Genomic DNA, 23,255 nt, shown 5'->3' on the forward strand with positions numbered 1-23,255 from the left:
TTTGACTGAAACTAAGAAAACGAGAAAATACAGTTAAAATAAAGATTTTAATACATTTGAACAATATACTGAGCAATAAAAATGAAGATTTCACTGAGCTACAGTTCATAATGATAAGGATTTGACATGACTGAGAATACTCTGTTGGTCACAGATACCTTAAAAAGGTAGGAGCATGGATCAGAACCAGTCAGGATCTGGTGTGGATCAGAAAACCAGTCAGTATCTGGTGTGGATCAGAAAACCAGTCAGTATCTGGTGTGGATCAGAAAACCAGTCAGTATCTGGTGTGGATCAGAAAACCAGTCAGTATCTGGTGTGGATCAGAAAACCAGTCAGTATCTGGTGTGACCACCATTTGCCTCATGCAACGTGACACATCTCCTTCACATAGAGTTGATCAGGCTGTTGATTGTGGCCTGTGGAATGTTGTCCCACTCCTCTTCAATGGCTGTGCGAATTTGTTGGATATTGGCGGGAACTGGAACACGCTGTCATACACGTCGATCCAGAGCATCCCAAACATGCTCAATGGGTGACATGTCTGGTGAGTATACAGGCCATGGAAGAACTGGGACATTTTCAGCTTCCAGGAATTGTGTCCAGATCCTTGCGACATGGGGCCGTGATGGTAGTGGGTGAAGGGCACAACAATGGGCCTCAGGATCTTGTTACAGTATCTATGTGCATTCAAATTGCCATCGATAAAATGCAATTGTGTTAGTTGTCCGTAGCTTATGCCTGCCCATACCAATAATCCATAGGGGCACTCTGTTCACAACGTTGACATCAGCAAACCGCTCGCCCACACGACGCCATATTCACGTGGCCTGCGGTTGTGAGGCCGGTTGGACGTCCTCCCAAATTCTCTAAAATGAAGTTGGAGGCGGCTTATGGTAGAGAAATTAACATTACATTCTCTGGCAACAACTCAGTTGGACATTCCTACAGTCAGCATGCCAGGCCGTCATTGAAAATAAGAATGTGTTCTTAACTGACTTGCCTGGTTAAATAAAGGTAAAATAAAAAATAAAAAATTTTTTTAAAATTGCACTATCCCTCAACTTGAGACATCAGTGGCATTGTGTTGTGAGACAAAACGGCACATTTTAGAGTGGTCTTTTATTGTCCTCAGCACAAGGTGCACCTATGGCATGATCATGCTATTTTAATCAGATTCTTGATATACCACACATGTCAGGTGGATGGATTATCTTGGCAAAGGAGAAATGCTCACTAAACAGGGATGTATAAACACATTTTGTGCAAAACATTTGAGAGGAGAAAAAAAAGCTTTTTTTTTGTACAAATGAAACATTTCTGTGATCTTTTATTTCAGCGTGTCGCGTTTAGATTGTTGTTCATTGTGTGTGTGTGTGTGTTCTTGCGCAGGGTGGCCATGTTTTAACTCCTTTACCTGCCGCTACACCTCTGAAACCTGGATCAGCTGTAAGTTACCATCATATATATATATATACACCGTGTACACCGTGTTTATAGCAGGGGTAGGGGTAGGGCAACCTAGTTCATGGAGAGCTGCAGGTTCCAACGAGGCCATCACACCTGACCACCTGACTACCTGACCACCTGAGATGATTGATCAGTGATCGTCTAAATTGAACACACCTGGTTTTTCAGGTCGGGTTAAATAAAATGTAACCATGAGGTGTCCGTGGTAATCCAGGAACAGGGTTTCCTTCCCCTGGATAAAAGCATTGAATCAACCTTGAATCCCATTGATTTGAATCGGTCTGATGTTGCAGACGTTTCCTTTCTTTGGCGTGGAGCCCACCATACTGAACGAGCATGGAGAGGAACTGGAGGGAGAGGCAGAGGGCTATCTGGTCAGTAACACTATACTATCTGGTCAGTAACACTATACTATCTGGTCAGTAACATAACACTATACTATCTGGTCAGTAACACTATACTATCTGGTCAGTAATATAACACTATACTATCTGGTCAGTAATATAACACTATACTATCTGGTCAGTAATAGAACACTCTACTATCTGGTCAGTAACACTCTACTATCTGGTCAGTAATATAACACTATACTATCTGGTCAGTAATATAACACTATACTATCTGGTCAGTAACACTATACTATCTGGTCAGTATTATAACACTCTACTATCTGGTCAGTAATATAACACTATACTATCTGGTCAGTAATATAACACTATACTATCTGGTCAGTAATATAACACTATACTATCTGGTCAGTAATATAACACTCTACTATCTGGTCAGTAATATAACACTATACTATCTGGTCAGTAATATAACACTCTACTATCTGGTCAGTAACACTATACTATCTGGTCAGTAATATAACACTATACTATCTGGTCAGTAACACTCTACTATCTGGTCAGTATTATAACACTATACTATCTGGTCAGTAATAGAACACTCTACTATCTGGTCAGTAACACTATACTATCTGGTCAGTATTATAACACTATACTATCTGGTCAGTAATATAACACTATACTATCTGGTCAGTAATATAACACTATACTATCTGGTCAGTAATATAACACTATACTATCTGGTCAGTAATATAACACTATACTATCTGGTCAGTAATATAACACTATACTATCTGGTCAGTATTATAACACTATACTATCTGGTCAGTAATATAACACTATACTATCTGGTCAGTAATATAACACTCTACTATCTGGTCAGTAATATAACACTCTACTATCTGGTCAGTAACACTCTACTATCTGGTCAGTAATATAACACTCTACTATCTGGTCAGTAATATAACACTCTACTATCTGGTCAGTAACACTCTACTATCTGGTCAGTAATATAACACTATACTATCTGGTCAGTAACACTATACTATCTGGTCAGTAATATAACACTCTACTATCTGGTCAGTAATATAACACTCTACTATCTGGTCAGTAACACTATACTATCTGGTCAGTAATATAACACTCTACTATCTGGTCAGTATTATAACACTATACTATCTGGTCAGTAATATAACACTCTACTATCTGGTCAGTATTATAACACTATACTATCTGGTCAGTAATATAACACTATACTATCTGGTCAGTAATATAACACTATACTATCTGGTCAGTAATATAACACTATACTATCTGGTCAGTAATATAACACTATACTATCTGGTCAGTATTATAACACTATACTATCTGGTCAGTAATATAACACTCTACTATCTGGTCAGTAATATAACACTATACTATCTGGTCAGTAATATAACACTATACTATCTGGTCAGTAATATAACACTATACTATCTGGTCAGTAACACTATACTATCTGGTCAGTAACACTATACTATCTGGTCAGTAACACTATACTATCTGGTCAGTAACACTCTACTATCTGGTCAGTAACACTATACTATCTGGTCAGTAACACTATACTATCTGGTCAGTAACACTCTACTATCTGGTCAGTAACACTCTACTATCTGGTCAGTAACACTATACTATCTGGTCAGTAACACTATACTATCTGGTCAGTAACACTATACTATCTGGTCAGTAACATAACACTATACTATCTGGTCAGTAACACTATACTATCTGGTCAGTAATATAACACTATACTATCTGGTCAGTAATATAACACTATACTATCTGGTCAGTAATAGAACACTCTACTATCTGGTCAGTAACACTCTACTATCTGGTCAGTAATATAACACTATACTATCTGGTCAGTAATATAACACTATACTATCTGGTCAGTAACACTATACTATCTGGTCAGTATTATAACACTCTACTATCTGGTCAGTAATATAACACTATACTATCTGGTCAGTAATATAACACTCTACTATCTGGTCAGTAACACTATACTATCTGGTCAGTAATATAACACTATACTATCTGGTCAGTAACACTCTACTATCTGGTCAGTATTATAACACTATACTATCTGGTCAGTAATAGAACACTCTACTATCTGGTCAGTAACACTCTACTATCTGGTCAGTATTATAACACTATACTATCTGGTCAGTAATATAACACTATACTATCTGGTCAGTAATATAACACTATACTATCTGGTCAGTAATATAACACTATACTATCTGGTCAGTAATATAACACTATACTATCTGGTCAGTAATATAACACTATACTATCTGGTCAGTATTATAACACTATACTATCTGGTCAGTAATATAACACTCTACTATCTGGTCAGTAATATAACACTCTACTATCTGGTCAGTAACACTCTACTATCTGGTCAGTAATATAACACTATACTATCTGGTCAGTAATATAACACTCTACTATCTGGTCAGTAATATAACACTCTACTATCTGGTCAGTAACACTACTATCTGGTCAGTAATATAACACTCTACTATCTGGTCAGTAATATAACACTCTACTATCTGGTCAGTAACACTCTACTATCTGGTCAGTAATATAACACTATACTATCTGGTCAGTAACACTATACTATCTGGTCAGTAATATAACACTCTACTATCTGGTCAGTAATATAACACTCTACTATCTGGTCAGTAACACTATACTATCTGGTCAGTAATATAACACTCTACTATCTGGTCAGTATTATAACACTATACTATCTGGTCAGTAATATAACACTCTACTATCTGGTCAGTATTATAACACTATACTATCTGGTCAGTAATATAACACTATACTATCTGGTCAGTAATATAACACTATACTATCTGGTCAGTAATATAACACTATACTATCTGGTCAGTAATATAACACTATACTATCTGGTCAGTATTATAACACTATACTATCTGGTCAGTAATATAACACTCTACTATCTGGTCAGTAATATAACACTATACTATCTGGTCAGTAATATAACACTATACTATCTGGTCAGTAATATAACACTATACTATCTGGTCAGTAACACTATACTATCTGGTCAGTAACACTATACTATCTGGTCAGTAACACTATACTATCTGGTCAGTAACACTCTACTATCTGGTCAGTAACACTATACTATCTGGTCAGTAACACTATACTATCTGGTCAGTAACACTCTACTATCTGGTCAGTAACACTCTACTATCTGGTCAGTAACACTCTACTATCTGGTCAGTAACACTATACTATCTGGTCAGTAACACTATACTATCTGGTCAGTAACACTATACTATCTGGTCAGTAACACTATACTATCTGGTCAGTAACACTATACTATCTGGTCAGTAATATAACACTATACTATCTGGTCAGTAATATAACACTCTACTATCTGGTCAGTAATATAACACTATACTATCTGGTCAGTAACACTCTACTATCTGGTCAGTAATATAACACTATACTATCTGGTCAGTAACACTCTACTATCTGGTCAGTATTATAACACTATACTATCTGGTCAGTATTATAACACTATACTATCTGGTCAGTAATATAACACTATACTATCTGGTCAGTAACACTATACTATCTGGTCAGTATTATAACACTATACTATCTGGTCAGTAATATAACACTATACTATCTGGTCAGTAATATAACACTATACTATCTGGTCAGTAATATAACACTATACTATCTGGTCAGTATTATAACACTATACTATCTGGTCAGTAATATAACACTATACTATCTGGTCAGTAATATAACACTATACTATCTGGTCAGTATTATAACACTATACTATCTGGTCAGTAATATAACACTATACTATCTGGTCAGTAATATAACACTCTACTATCTGGTCAGTAACACTATACTATCTGGTCAGTAATATAACACTATACTATCTGGTCAGTAATATAACACTATACTATCTGGTCAGTATTATAACACTATACTATCTGGTCAGTAATATAACACTATACTATCTGGTCAGTAATATAACACTATACTATCTGGTCAGTAATATAACACTATACTATCTGGTCAGTAATATAACACTCTACTATCTGGTCAGTAATATAACACTATACTATCTGGTCAGTAATATAACACTCTACTATCTGGTCAGTAACACTATACTATCTGGTCAGTAATATAACACTATACTATCTGGTCAGTAACACTCTACTATCTGGTCAGTATTATAACACTATACTATCTGGTCAGTAATAGAACACTCTACTATCTGGTCAGTAACACTATACTATCTGGTCAGTAATATAACACTATACTATCTGGTCAGTAACACTCTACTATCTGGTCAGTATTATAACACTATACTATCTGGTCAGTAATATAACACTCTACTATCTGGTCAGTAACACTATACTATCTGGTCAGTAGTATAACACTATACTATCTGGTCAGTATTATAACACTATACTATCTGGTCAGTATTATAACACTATACTATCTGGTCAGTAATACTATACTATCTGGTCAGTAACACTATACTATCTGGTCAGTAATATAACACTCTACTATCTGGTCAGTAATATAACACTCTACTATCTGGTCAGTAACACTATACTATCTGGTCAGTAATATAACACTCTACTATCTGGTCAGTAATATAACACTCTACTATCTGGTCAGTAACACTATACTATCTGGTCAGTAATATAACACTCTACTATCTGGTCAGTAATATAACACTCTACTATCTGGTCAGTAACACTCTACTATCTGGTCAGTAATATAACACTCTACTATCTGGTCAGTAATATAACACTATACTATCTGGTCAGTAACACTATACTATCTGGTCAGTAATATAACACTATACTATCTGGTCAGTAACACTATACTATCTGGTCAGTAATATAACACTCTACTATCTGGTCAGTAATATAACACTCTACTATCTGGTCAGTAACACTATACTATCTGGTCAGTAATATAACACTCTACTATCTGGTCAGTATTATAACACTATACTATCTGGTCAGTAATATAACACTCTACTATCTGGTCAGTATTATAACACTATACTATCTGGTCAGTAATATAACACTATACTATCTGGTCAGTAATATAACACTATACTATCTGGTCAGTAATATAACACTATACTATCTGGTCAGTAATATAACACTATACTATCTGGTCAGTATTATAACACTATACTATCTGGTCAGTAATATAACACTATACTATCTGGTCAGTAATATAACACTCTACTATCTGGTCAGTAATATAACACTATACTATCTGGTCAGTAATATAACACTATACTATCTGGTCAGTAACACTATACTATCTGGTCAGTAACACTATACTATCTGGTCAGTAACACTCTACTATCTGGTCAGTAACACTCTACTATCTGGTCAGTAACACTCTACTATCTGGTCAGTAACACTATACTATCTGGTCAGTAACACTCTACTATCTGGTCAGTAACACTATACTATCTGGTCAGTAACACTATACTATCTGGTCAGTAACACTATACTATCTGGTCAGTAACACTATACTATCTGGTCAGTAACACTATACTATCTGGTCAGTAATATAACACTATACTATCTGGTCAGTAATATAACACTCTACTATCTGGTCAGTAATATAACACTATACTATCTGGTCAGTAACACTCTACTATCTGGTCAGTAATATAACACTATACTATCTGGTCAGTAACACTCTACTATCTGGTCAGTATTATAACACTCTACTATCTGGTCAGTATTATAACACTATACTATCTGGTCAGTATTATAACACTATACTATCTGGTCAGTAACACTATACTATCTGGTCAGTATTATAACACTATACTATCTGGTCAGTAATATAACACTATACTATCTGGTCAGTAATATAACACTATACTATCTGGTCAGTAATATAACACTATACTATCTGGTCAGTATTATAACACTATACTATCTGGTCAGTAATATAACACTATACTATCTGGTCAGTAATATAACACTATACTATCTGGTCAGTATTATAACACTATACTATCTGGTCAGTAATATAACACTATACTATCTGGTCAGTAATATAACACTCTACTATCTGGTCAGTAACACTATACTATCTGGTCAGTAATATAACACTATACTATCTGGTCAGTAATATAACACTATACTATCTGGTCAGTATTATAACACTATACTATCTGGTCAGTAATATAACACTATACTATCTGGTCAGTAATATAACACTATACTATCTGGTCAGTAATATAACACTATACTATCTGGTCAGTATTATAACACTATACTATCTGGTCAGTAATATAACACTATACTATCTGGTCAGTAATATAACACTATACTATCTGGTCAGTATTATAACACTATACTATCTGGTCAGTAACACTATACTATCTGGTCAGTAACACTATACTATCTGGTCAGTAACACTATACTATCTGGTCAGTAACACTCTACTATCTGGTCAGTAACACTATACTATCTGGTCAGTAACACTATACTATCTGGTCAGTAACACTATACTATCTGGTCAGTAACACTCTACTATCTGGTCAGTAACACTCTACTATCTGGTCAGTAACACTCTACTATCTGGTCAGTAACACTATACTATCTGGTCAGTAACACTATACTATCTGGTCAGTAACACTATACTATCTGGTCAGTAACACTATACTATCTGGTCAGTAATATAACACTATACTATCTGGTCAGTAATATAACACTCTACTATCTGGTCAGTAATATAACACTCTACTATCTGGTCAGTAATATAACACTATACTATCTGGTCAGTAATATAACACTATACTATCTGGTCAGTAACACTCTACTATCTGGTCAGTATTATAACACTATACTATCTGGTCAGTATTATAACACTATACTATCTGGTCAGTAATATAACACTATACTATCTGGTCAGTATTATAACACTATACTATCTGGTCAGTAATACTCTACTATCTGGTCAGTAACACTATACTATCTGGTCAGTAATACTATACTATCTGGTCAGTATTATAACACTATACTATCTGGTCAGTAACACTATACTATCTGGTCAGTAATATAACACTATACTATCTGGTCAGTAATATAACACTATACTATCTGGTCAGTAATATAACACTATACTATCTGGTCAGTAATATAACACTATACTATCTGGTCAGTAATATAACACTATACTATCTGGTCAGTATTATAACACTATACTATCTGGTCAGTATTATAACACTATACTATCTGGTCAGTAATATAACACTATACTATCTGGTCAGTAATATAACACTATACTATCTGGTCAGTATTGTAACACTATACTATCTGGTCAGTATTATAACACTATACTATCTGGTCAGTATTATAACACTATACTATCTGGTCAGTAACACTATACTATCTGGTCAGTATTATAACACTATACTATCTGGTCAGTAATATAACACTATACTATCTGGTCAGTAATATAACACTATACTATCTGGTCAGTAACACTATACTATCTGGTCAGTATTATAACACTATACTATCTGGTCAGTAACACTATACTATCTGGTCAGTAACACTATACTATCTGGTCAGTAACACTCTACTATCTGGTCAGTAATATAACACTATACTATCTGGTCAGTAATATAACACTATACTATCTGGTCAGTAATATAACACTATACTATCTGGTCAGTATTATAACACTATACTATCTGGTCAGTAACACTCTACTATCTGGTCAGTAATATAACACTCTACTATCTGGTCAGTAATATAACACTCTACTATCTGGTCAGTAACACTATACTATCTGGTCAGTAATATAACACTATACTATCTGGTCAGTAATATAACACTATACTATCTGGTCAGTAATATAACACTATACTATCTGGTCAGTAATATAACACTATACTATCTGGTCAGTAATATAACACTATACTATCTGGTCAGTAATATAACACTATACTATCTGGTCAGTAATATAACACTATACTATCTGGTCAGTAATATAACACTATACTATCTGGTCAGTAATATAACACTATACTATCTGGTCAGTAATATAACACTATACTATCTGGTCAGTATTATAACACTATACTATCTGGTCAGTAATACTCTACTATCTGGTCAGTAACACTATACTATCTGGTCAGTAATACTATACTATCTGGTCAGTATTATAACACTATACTATCTGGTCAGTAACACTATACTATCTGGTCAGTATTATAACACTATACTAGCTGGTCAGTAACACTATACTATCTGGTCAGTATTATAACACTATACTATCTGGTCAGTATTATAACACTATACTATCTGGTCAGTATTATAACACTATACTATCTGGTCAGTAACACTATACTATCTGGTCAGTAACACTATACTATCTGGTCAGTATTATAACACTATACTATCTGGTCAGTATTATAACACTATACTATCTGGTCAGTAATATAACACTATACTATCTGGTCAGTAATATAACACTATACTATCTGGTCAGTAACACTCTACTATCTGGTCAGTAATATAACACTATACTATCTGGTCAGTAATATAACACTATACTATCTGGTCAGTAATATAACACTATACTATCTGGTCAGTAATATAACACTATACTATCTGGTCAGTAACACTATACTATCTGGTCAGTAACACTCTACTATCTGGTCAGTATTATAACACTCTACTATCTGGTCAGTATTATAACACTATACTATCTGGTCAGTAACACTATACTATCTGGTCAGTAACACTCTACTATCTGGTCAGTAATATAACACTCTACTATCTGGTCAGTAATATAACACTATACTATCTGGTCAGTAACACTATACTATCTGGTCAGTAATATAACACTATACTATCTGGTCAGTAATATAACACTATACTATCTGGTCAGTAATATAACACTATACTATCTGGTCAGTAATATAACACTATACTATCTGGTCAGTATTATAACACTATACTATCTGGTCAGTAATACTCTACTATCTGGTCAGTAACACTATACTATCTGGTCAGTAATACTATACTATCTGGTCAGTATTATAACACTATACTATCTGGTCAGTAACACTATACTATCTGGTCAGTATTATAACACTATACTAGCTGGTCAGTAACACTATACTATCTGGTCAGTATTATAACACTATACTATCTGGTCAGTATTATAACACTATACTATCTGGTCAGTATTATAACACTATACTATCTGGTCAGTAACACTATACTATCTGGTCAGTAACACTATACTATCTGGTCAGTATTATAACACTATACTATCTGGTCAGTATTATAACACTATACTATCTGGTCAGTAATATAACACTATACTATCTGGTCAGTAATATAACACTATACTATCTGGTCAGTAACACTCTACTATCTGGTCAGTAATATAACACTATACTATCTGGTCAGTAATATAACACTATACTATCTGGTCAGTAATATAACACTATACTATCTGGTCAGTAATATAACACTATACTATCTGGTCAGTAATATAACACTATACTATCTGGTCAGTAACACTATACTATCTGGTCAGTAACACTCTACTATCTGGTCAGTATTATAACACTCTACTATCTGGTCAGTATTATAACACTATACTATCTGGTCAGTAACACTATACTATCTGGTCAGTAACACTCTACTATCTGGTCAGTAATATAACACTCTACTATCTGGTCAGTAATATAACACTATACTATCTGGTCAGTAACACTATACTATCTGGTCAGTAACACTCTACTATCTGGTCAGTAATTTAACACTATACTATCTGGTCAGTAACACTATACTATCTGGTCAGTATTATAACACTATACTATCTGGTCAGTATTATAACACTATACTATCTGGTCAGTAATATAACACTATCCTATCTGGTCAGTAACACTATACTATCTGGTCAGTATTATAACACTCTACTATCTGGTCAGTAATATAACACTCTACTATCTGGTCAGTAATATAACACTATACTATCTGGTCAGTAATATAACACTCTACTATCTGGTCAGTAATATAACACTCTACTATCTGGTCAGTAATATAACACTATACTATCTGGTCAGTAATATAACACTATACTATCTGGTCAGTAATATAACACTATACTATCTGGTCAGTAATATAACACTATACTATCTGGTCAGTAATATAACACTATACTATCTGGTCAGTAATATAACACTATACTATCTGGTCAGTAATATAACACTATACTATCTGGTCAGTATTATAACACTATACTATCTGGTCAGTATTATAACACTATACTATCTGGTCAGTATTATAACACTATACTATCTGGTCAGTAACACTCTACTATCTGGCCAGTAACACTATACTATCTGGTCAGTAATATAACACTATACTATCTGGTCAGTAACACTATACTATCTGGTCAGTAACACTATACTATCTGGTCAGTAATATAACACTATACTATCTGGTCATTAATATAACACTATACTATCTGGTCAGTATTATAACACTATACTATCTGGTCAGTAACACTCTACTATCTGGTCAGTAATATAACACTATACTATCTGGTCAGTAATACTATACTATCTGGTCAGTAATATAACACTATACTATCTGGTCAGTATTATAACACTATACTATCTGGTCAGTAATATAACACTATACTATCTGGTCAGTAACACTCTACTATCTGGCCAGTAACACTATACTATCTGGTCAGTAATATAACACTATACTATCTGGTCAGTAACACTATACTATCTGGTCAGTAACACTATACTATCTGGTCAGTAATATAACACTATACTATCTGGTCAGTATTATAACACTATACTATCTGGTCAGTAACACTCTACTATCTGGTCAGTAATATAACACTATACTATCTGGTCAGTAATACTATACTATCTGGTCAGTAATATAACACTATACTATCTGGTCAATAACACTATACTATCTGGTCAGTAATATAACACTATACTATCTGGTCAGTAACACTATGATATCTGGTCAGTAATATAACACTCTACTATCTGGTCAGTAATATAACACTATACTATCTGGTCAGTAATATAACACTATACTATCTGGTCAGTAATATAACACTATACTATCTGGTCAGTAATATAACACTATACTATCTGGTCAGTAACACACTATCTGGTCAGTAATATAACACTATACTATCTGGTCAGTAATATAACACTATACTATCTGGTCAGTAACACTATACTATCTGGTCAGTAACACTCTATTATCTGGTCAGTATTATAACACTATACTATCTGGTCAGTAACACTATACTATCTGGTCAGTAACACTCTACTATCTGGTCAGTAATATAACACTATACTATCTGGTCAGTAACACTATACTATCTGGTCAGTATTATAACACTATACTATCTGGTCAGTAATATAACACTATACTATCTGGTCAGTAACATTATACTATCTGGTCATTAATATAACACTATACTATCTGGTCAGTAACATTATACTATCTGGTCATTAATATAACACTATACTATCTGGTCAGTAACACTATACTATCTGGTCAGTAACACTATACTATCTGGTCAGTAACACTATACTATCTGGTCAGTAACACTATACTATCTGGTCAGTAACACTCTACTATCTGGTCAGTAATATAACACTATACTATCTGGTCAGTAATATAACACTATACTATCTGGTCAGTAATATAACACTATACTATCTGGTCAGTAATATAACACTATACTATCTGGTCAGTAATATAACACTATACTATCTGGTCAGTAATATAACACTATACTATCTGGTCAGTAATATAACACTATACTATCTGGTCAGTAATATAACACTATACTATCTGGTCAGTAATATAACACTATACTATCTGGTCAGTAACACTATACTATCTGGTCAGTAATATAACACTATACTATCTGGTCAGTATTATAACACTATACTATCTGGTCAGTAACATTATACTATCTGGTCAGTAACACTATACTATCTGGTCAGTATTATAACACTATACTATCTGGTCAGTAATATAACACTATACTATCTGGTCAGTAATATAACACTATACTATCTGGTCAGTAATATAACACTATACTATCTGGTCAGTAATATAACACTATACTATCTGGTCAGTAATATAACACTATACTATCTGGTCAGTAATATAACACTATACTATCTGGTCAGTAATATAACACTATACTATCTGGTCAGTAACACTATACTATCTGGTCAGTAACACTATACTATCTGGTCAGTAACACTATACTATCTGGTCAGTAATATAACACTATACTATCTTGTCAGTAACACTATACTATCTGGTCAGTAATATAACACTATACTATCTGGTCAGTAATATAACACTATACTATCTGGTCAGTAATATAACACTATACTATCTGGTCAGTAATATAACACTATACTATCTGGTCAGTAACACTATACTATCTGGTCAGTAACACTATACTATCTGGTCAGTAATATAACACTATACTATCTGGTCAGTAACACTATACTATCTGGTCAGTAATATAACACTCTACTATCTGGTCAGTAATATAACACTATACTATCTTGTCAGTAACACTATACTATCTGGTCAGTAATATAACACTATACTATCTGGTCAGTAATATAACACTATACTATCTGGTCAGTAATATAACACTATACTATCTGGTCAGTAACACTATACTATCTGGTCAGTAACACTATACTATCTGGTCAGTAATATAACACTATACTATCTGGTCAGTAACACTATACTATCTGGTCAGTAATATAACACTCTACTATCTGGTCAGTAACATAACACTATACTATCTGGTCAGTAATATAACACTATACTATCTGGTCAGTATTATAACACTATACTATCTGGTCAGTATTATAACACTATACTATCTGGTCAGTATTATAACACTATACTATCTGGTCAGTAACACTCTACTATCTGGCCAGTAACACTATACTATCTGGTCAGTAATATAACACTATACTATCTGGTCAGTAACACTATACTATCTGGTCAGTAACACTATACTATCTGGTCAGTAATATAACACTATACTATCTGGTCAGTAACACTATACTATCTGGTCAGTAATATAACACTCTACTATCTGGTCAGTAACATAACACTCTACTATCTGGTCAATAACACTCTACTATCTGGTCAGTAATATAACACTATACTATCTGGTCAGTAATATAACACTATACTATCTGGTCAGTAATATAACACTATACTATCTGGTCAGTAATATAACACTATACTATCTGGTCAGTAACACTATACTATCTGGTCAGTAACACTCTACTATCTGGTCAGTATTATAACACTATACTATCTGGTCAGTAACACTATACTATCTGGTCAGTAACACTCTACTATCTGGTCAGTAATATAACACTATACTATCTGGTCAGTAATATAACACTATACTATCTGGTCAGTAACACTATACTATCTGGTCAGTAACACTCTACTATCTGGTCAGTAATATAACACTATACTATCTGGTCAGTAACACTATACTATCTGGTCAGTATTATAACACTATACTATCTGGTCAGTATTATAACACTATACTATCTGGTCAGTAACACTATACTATCTGGTCAGTAACACTCTACTATCTGGTCAGTAATATAACACTATACTATCTGGTCAGTAATATAACACTATACTATCTGGTCAGTAATATAACACTATACTATCTGGTCAGTAATATAACACTATACTATCTGGTCAGTAATATAACACTATACTATCTGGTCAGTAATATAACACTATACTATCTGGTCAGTATTATAACACTATACTATCTGGTCAGTATTATAACACTATACTATCTGGTCAGTATTATAACACTATACTATCTGGTCAGTAACACTCTACTATCTGGCCAGTAACACTATACTATCTGGTCAGTAATATAACACTATACTATCTGGTCAGTAACACTATACTATCTGGTCAGTAACACTATACTATCTGGTCAGTAACACTATACTATCTGGTCAGTAATATAACACTATACTATCTGGTCAGTAATATAACACTATACTATCTGGTCAGTATTATAACACTATACTATCTGGTCAGTATTATAACACTATACTATCTGGTCAGTAACACTCTACTATCTGGTCAGTAATATAACACTATACTATCTGGTCAGTAATATAACACTATACTATCTGGTCAGTAATATAACACTATACTATCTGGTCAGTAATACTATACTATCTGGTCAGTAATATAACACTATACTATCTGGTCAGTATTATAACACTATACTATCTGGTCAGTAATATAACACTATACTATCTGGTCAGTAACACTCTACTATCTGGCCAGTAACACTATACTATCTGGTCAGTAATATAACACTATACTATCTGGTCAGTAACACTATACTATCTGGTCAGTAACACTATACTATCTGGTCAGTAATATAACACTATACTATCTGGTCAGTATTATAACACTATACTATCTGGTCAGTAACACTCTACTATCTGGTCAGTAATATAACACTATACTATCTGGTCAGTAATACTATACTATCTGGTCAATAACACTATACTATCTGGTCAGTAATATAACACTATACTATCTGGTCAGTAACACTATGATATCTGGTCAGTAATATAACACTCTACTATCTGGTCAGTAATATAACACTATACTATCTGGTCAGTAATATAACACTATACTATCTGGTCAGTAATATAACACTATACTATCTGGTCAGTAACACTATACTATCTGGTCAATAACACTATACTATCTGGTCAGTAATATAACACTATACTATCTGGTCAGTAACACTATGATATCTGGTCAGTAACATAACACTCTACTATCTGGTCAGTAATATAACACTCTACTATCTGGTCAGTAATATAACACTATACTATCTGGTCAGTAATATAACACTATACTATCTGGTCAGTAATATAACACTATACTATCTGGTCAGTAATATAACACTATACTATCTGGTCAGTAACACTCTACTATCTGGTCAGTAATATAACACTATACTATCTGGTCAGTAATATAACACTATACTATCTGGTCAGTAACACTCTACTATCTGGTCAGTATTATAACACTATACTATCTGGTCAGTAATATAACACTATACTATCTGGTCAGTAACATTATACTATCTGGTCATTAATATAACACTATACTATCTGGTCAGTAACACTATACTATCTGGTCAGTAACACTATACTATCTGGTCAGTATTATAACACTCTACTATCTGGTCAGTAATATAACACTATACTATCTGGTCAGTAATATAACACTATACTATCTGGTCAGTAATATAACACTATACTATCTGGTCAGTAATATAACACTATACTATCTGGTCAGTAATATAACACTATACTATCTGGTCAGTAATATAACACTATACTATCTGGTCAGTAACACTATACTATCTGGTCAGTAACACTATACTATCTGGTCAGTAATATAACACTATACTATCTGGTCAGTATTATAACACTATACTATCTGGTCAGTAACATTATACTATCTGGTCAGTAACACTATACTATCTGGTCAGTAATATAACACTATACTATCTGGTCAGTAATATAACACTATACTATCTGGTCAGTAATATAACACTATACTATCTGGTCAGTAATCTAACACTATACTATCTGGTCAGTAATATAACACTATACTATCTGGTCAGTAATATAACACTATACTATCTGGTCAGTAATATAACACTATACTATCTGGTCAGTAACACTATACTATCTGGTCAGTAATATAACACTATACTATCTGGTCAGTAACACTATACTATCTGGTCAGTAACACTATACTATCTGGTCAGTAATATAACACTCTACTATCTGGTCAGTAACATAACACTATACTATCTGGTCAGTAATATAACACTCTACTATCTGGTCAGTAACGCTATACTATCTGGTCAGTAATATAACACTCTACTATCTGGTCAGTAATATAACACTCTACTATCTGGTCAGTAACATAACACTCTACTATCTGGTCAATAACACTATACTATCTGGTCAGTAATATAACACTATACTATCTGGTCAGTAATATAACACTATACTATCTGGTCAGTAATATAACACTATACTATCTGGTCAGTAATATAACACTATACTATCTGGTCAGTAATATAACACTATACTATCTGGTCAGTAATATAACACTATACTATCTGGTCAGTAATATAACACTATACTATCTGGTCAGTAACACTATACTATCTGGTCGGTAATATAACACTATACTATCTGGTCAGTAACACTATACTATCTGGTCAGTAACACTATACTATCTGGTCAGTAATATAACACTCTACTATCTGGTCAGTAACATAACACTATACTATCTGGTCAGTAATATAACACTCTACTATCTGGTCAGTAACGCTATACTATCTGGTCAGTAATATAACACTCTACTATCTGGTCAGTAACATAACACTCTACTATCTGGTCAATAACACTATACTATCTGGTCAGTAATATAACACTATACTATCTGGTCAGTAATATAACACTATACTATCTGGTCAGTAACACTCTACTATCTGGTCAGTAATATAACACTATACTATCTGGTCAGTAACATAACACTCTACTATCTGGTCAGTAACATAACACTATACTATCTGGTCAGTAACACTATACTATCTGGTCAGTAACAATATACTATCTGGTCAGTAACAATATACTATCTGGTCAGTAACACTATACTATCTGGTCAGTATTATAACACTATACTATCTGGTCAGTAATATAACACTATACTATCTGGTCAGTAATATAACACTATACTATCTGGTCAGTATTATAACACTATACTATCTGGTCAGTAATATAACACTCTACTATCTGGTCAGTAATATAACACTATACTATCTGGTCAGTAATATAACACTATACTATCTGGTCAGTATTATAACACTATACTATCTGGTCAGTAATATAACACTATACTATCTGGTCAGTAACATTATACTATCTGGTCAGTAATATAACACTATACTATCTGGTCAGTAATATAACACTATACTATCTGGTCAGTAATATAACACTATACTATCTGGTCAGTAATATAACACTATACTATCTGGTCAGTAATATAACACTATACTATCTGGTCAGTAATATAACAATATACTATCTGGTCAGTAATATAACACTATACTATCTGGTCAGTAATATAACACTATACTCTCTGGTCAGTAATATAACACTATACTATCTGGTCAGTAATATAACACTATACTATCTGGTCAGTAATATAACACTATACTATCTGGTCAGTAATATAACACTATACTATCTGGTCAGTAATATAACACTATACTATCTGGTCAGTAATATAACACTATACTATCTGGTCAGTAATATAACACTATACTATCTGGTCAGTAATATAACACTATACTATCTGGTCAGTAATATAACACTATACTATCTGGTCAGTAATATAACACTATACTATCTGGTCAGTAATATAACACTATACTATCTGGTCAGTAACATTATACTATCTGGTCAGTAACATTATACTATCTGGTCAGTATTATAACACTATACTATCTGGTCAGTAACATTATACTATCTGGTCAGTATTATAACACTATACTATCTGGTCAGTATTATAACACTATACTATCTGGTCAGTATTATAACACTATACTATCTGGTCAGTATTATAACACTATACTATCTGGTCAGTAATATAACACTATACTATCTGGTCAGTAATATAACACTATACTATCTGGTCAGTAATATAACACTATATTATCTGGTCAGTAATATAACACTATACTATCTGGTCAGTATTATAACACTATACTATCTGGTCAGTAATATAACACTCTACTATCTGGTCAGTAACACTATACTATCTGGTCAGTAATATAACACTATACTATCTGGTCAGTAATATAACACTATACTATCTGGTCAGTAATATAACACTATACTATCTGGTCAGTAATATAACACTATACTATCTGGTCAGTAATATAACACTATACTATCTGGTCAGTAACACTATACTATCTGGTCAGTAACACTATACTATCTGGTCAGTAATATAACACTATACTATCTGGTCAGTAATATAACACTATACTATCTGGTCAGTAATATAACACTATACTATCTGGTCAGTATTATAACACTATACTATCTGGTCAGTAACACTATACTATCTGGTCAGTAACACTATACTATCTGGTCAGTATTATAACACTCTACTATCTGGTCAGTAATATAACACTATACTATCTGGTCAGTAATATAACACTATACTATCTGGTCAATAATATAACACTATACTATCTGGTCAGTATTATAACACTATACTATCTGGTCAGTATTATAACACTATACTATCTGGTCAGTATTATAACACTATACTATCTGGTCAGTAATATAACACTATACTATCTGGTCAGTAATATAACACTATACTATCTGGTCAGTAATATAACACTATACTATCTGGTCAGTAATATAACACTATACTATCTGGTCAGTAACACTATACTATCTGGTCAGTATTATAACACTATACTATCTGGTCAGTAATATAACACTATACTATCTGGTCAGTAACACTATACTATCTGGTCAGTAACACTATACTATCTGGTCAGTAATATAACACTATACTATCTGGTCAGTAATATAACACTATACTATCTGGTCAGTAATATAACACTATACTATCTGGTCAGTAATATAACACTATACTATCTGGTCAGTAATATAACACTATACTATCTGGTCAGTAATATAACACTATACTATCTGGTCAGTAATATAACACTATACTATCTGGTCAGTAATATAACACTATACTATCTGGTCAGTAATATAACACTATACTATCTGGTCAGTAATATAACACTATACTATCTGGTCAGTAATATAACACTCTACTATCTGGTCAGTAACACTATACTATCTGGTCAGTAATATAACACTCTACTATCTGGTCAGTAACACTATACTATCTGGTCAGTAATTTAACAATATACTATCTGGTCAGTAATTTAACACTATACTATCTGGTCAGTAACACTATACTATCTGGTCAGTATTATAACACTATACTATCTGGTCAGTAATATAACACTATACTATCTGGTCAGTAACACTATACTATCTGGTCAGTAACACTATACTATCTGGTCAGTATTATAACACTCTACTATCTGGTCAGTAATATAACACTCTACTATCTGGTCAGTAATATAACACTATACTATCTGGTCAGTAATATAACACTATACTATCTGGTCAGTAATATAACACTATACTATCTGGTCAGTAATATAACACTATACTATCTGGTCAGTAATATAACACTATACTATCTGGTCAGTAATATAACACTATACTATCTGGTCAGTATTATAACACTATACTATCTGGTCAGTATTATAACACTATACTATCTGGTCAGTATTATAACACTATACTATCTGGTCAGTAACACTCTACTATCTGGCCAGTAACACTATACTATCTGGTCAGTAATATAACACTATACTATCTGGTCAGTAACACTATACTATCTGGTCAGTAACACTATACTATCTGGTCAGTAATATAACACTATACTATCTGGTCATTAATATAACACTATACTATCTGGTCAGTATTATAACACTATACTATCTGGTCAGTAACACTCTACTATCTGGTCAGTAATATAACACTATACTATCTGGTCAGTAATACTATACTATCTGGTCAGTAATATAACACTATACTATCTGGTCAGTAACACTATGATATCTGGTCAGTAATATAACACTCTACTATCTGGTCAGTAATATAACACTATACTATCTGGTCAGTAATATAACACTATACTATCTGGTCAGTAATATAACACTATACTATCTGGTCAGTAACACTCTACTATCTGGTCAGTAATATAACACTATACTATCTGGTCAGTAATATAACACTATACTATCTGGTCAGTAACACTATACTATCTGGTCAGTAACACTCTACTATCTGGTCAGTATTATAACACTATACTATCTGGTCAGTAACACTATACTATCTGGTCAGTAACACTCTACTATCTGGTCAGTAATATAACACTATACTATCTGGTCAGTAACACTATACTATCTGGTCAGTATTATAACACTATACTATCTGGTCAGTAATATAACACTATACTATCTGGTCAGTAACATTATACTATCTGGTCAGTAACACTATACTATCTGGTCAGTAACACTATACTATTTGGTCAGTATTATAACACTCTACTATCTGGTCAGTAATATAACACTATACTATCTGGTCAGTAATATAACACTATACTATCTGGTCAGTAATATAACACTATACTATCTGGTCAGTAATATAACACTATACTATCTGGTCAGTAATATAACACTATACTATCTGGTCAGTAATATAACACTATACTATCTGGTCAGTAATATAACACTATACTATCTGGTCAGTAATATAACACTATACTATCTGGTCAGTAATATAACACTATACTATCTGGTCAGTATTATAACACTATACTATCTGGTCAGTAACATTATACTATCTGGTCAGTAACACTATACTATCTGGTCAGTAATATAACACTATACTATCTGGTCAGTAATATAACACTATACTATCTGGTCAGTAATATAACACTATACTATCTGGTCAGTAATATAACACTATACTATCTGGTCAGTAATATAACACTATACTATCTGGTCAGTAATATAACACTATACTATCTGGTCAGTAATATAACACTATACTATCTGGTCAGTAACACTATACTATCTGGTCAGTAACACTATACTATCTGGTCAGTAACACTATACTATCTGGTCAGTAATATAACACTATACTATCTTGTCAGTAACACTATACTATCTGGTCAGTAATATAACACTATACTATCTGGTCAGTAATATAACACTATACTATCTGGTCAGTATTATAACACTATACTATCTGGTCAGTAATATAACACTATACTATCTGGTCAGTAATATAACACTATACTATCTGGTCAGTAATATAACACTATACTATCTGGTCAGTAACACTATACTATCTGGTCAGTAATATAACACTATACTATCTGGTCAGTAACACTATACTATCTGGTCAGTAACACTATACTATCTGGTCAGTAACACTATACTATCTGGTCAGTAACACTATACTATCTGGTCAGTAATATAACACTCTACTATCTGGTCAGTAACATAACACTATACTATCTGGTCAGTAATATAACACTC

At 33.1% G+C, this 23,255-nt stretch overlaps 1 protein-coding gene across 7 annotated transcripts in view; it reads left to right on the plus strand.

Moving 5' to 3' along the window:
- LOC124010170 (acetyl-coenzyme A synthetase, cytoplasmic-like) overlaps nt 1-23,255 on the plus strand; it is a 95,299-nt gene that overhangs the window by 48,356 nt on the left and 23,688 nt on the right. For all 7 annotated transcript variants that reach the window (XR_006834374.1, XM_046322559.1, XM_046322556.1 and 4 more), the window contains exons 13-14: nt 1,393-1,449; nt 1,764-1,844. Coding sequence is in view for 6 of the 7 variants with exons in the window: in XM_046322559.1 (XP_046178515.1) it covers nt 1,393-1,449; nt 1,764-1,844 (138 nt within the window). In the remaining variant the exon portion in view is untranslated. The remainder of the gene's footprint in view (nt 1-1,392; nt 1,450-1,763; nt 1,845-23,255) is intronic.

Source organism: Oncorhynchus gorbuscha, linkage group LG22 (assembly GCF_021184085.1).
Source record: "Oncorhynchus gorbuscha isolate QuinsamMale2020 ecotype Even-year linkage group LG22, OgorEven_v1.0, whole genome shotgun sequence".
NCBI classification, from domain to species: domain Eukaryota; kingdom Metazoa; phylum Chordata; class Actinopteri; order Salmoniformes; family Salmonidae; genus Oncorhynchus; species Oncorhynchus gorbuscha.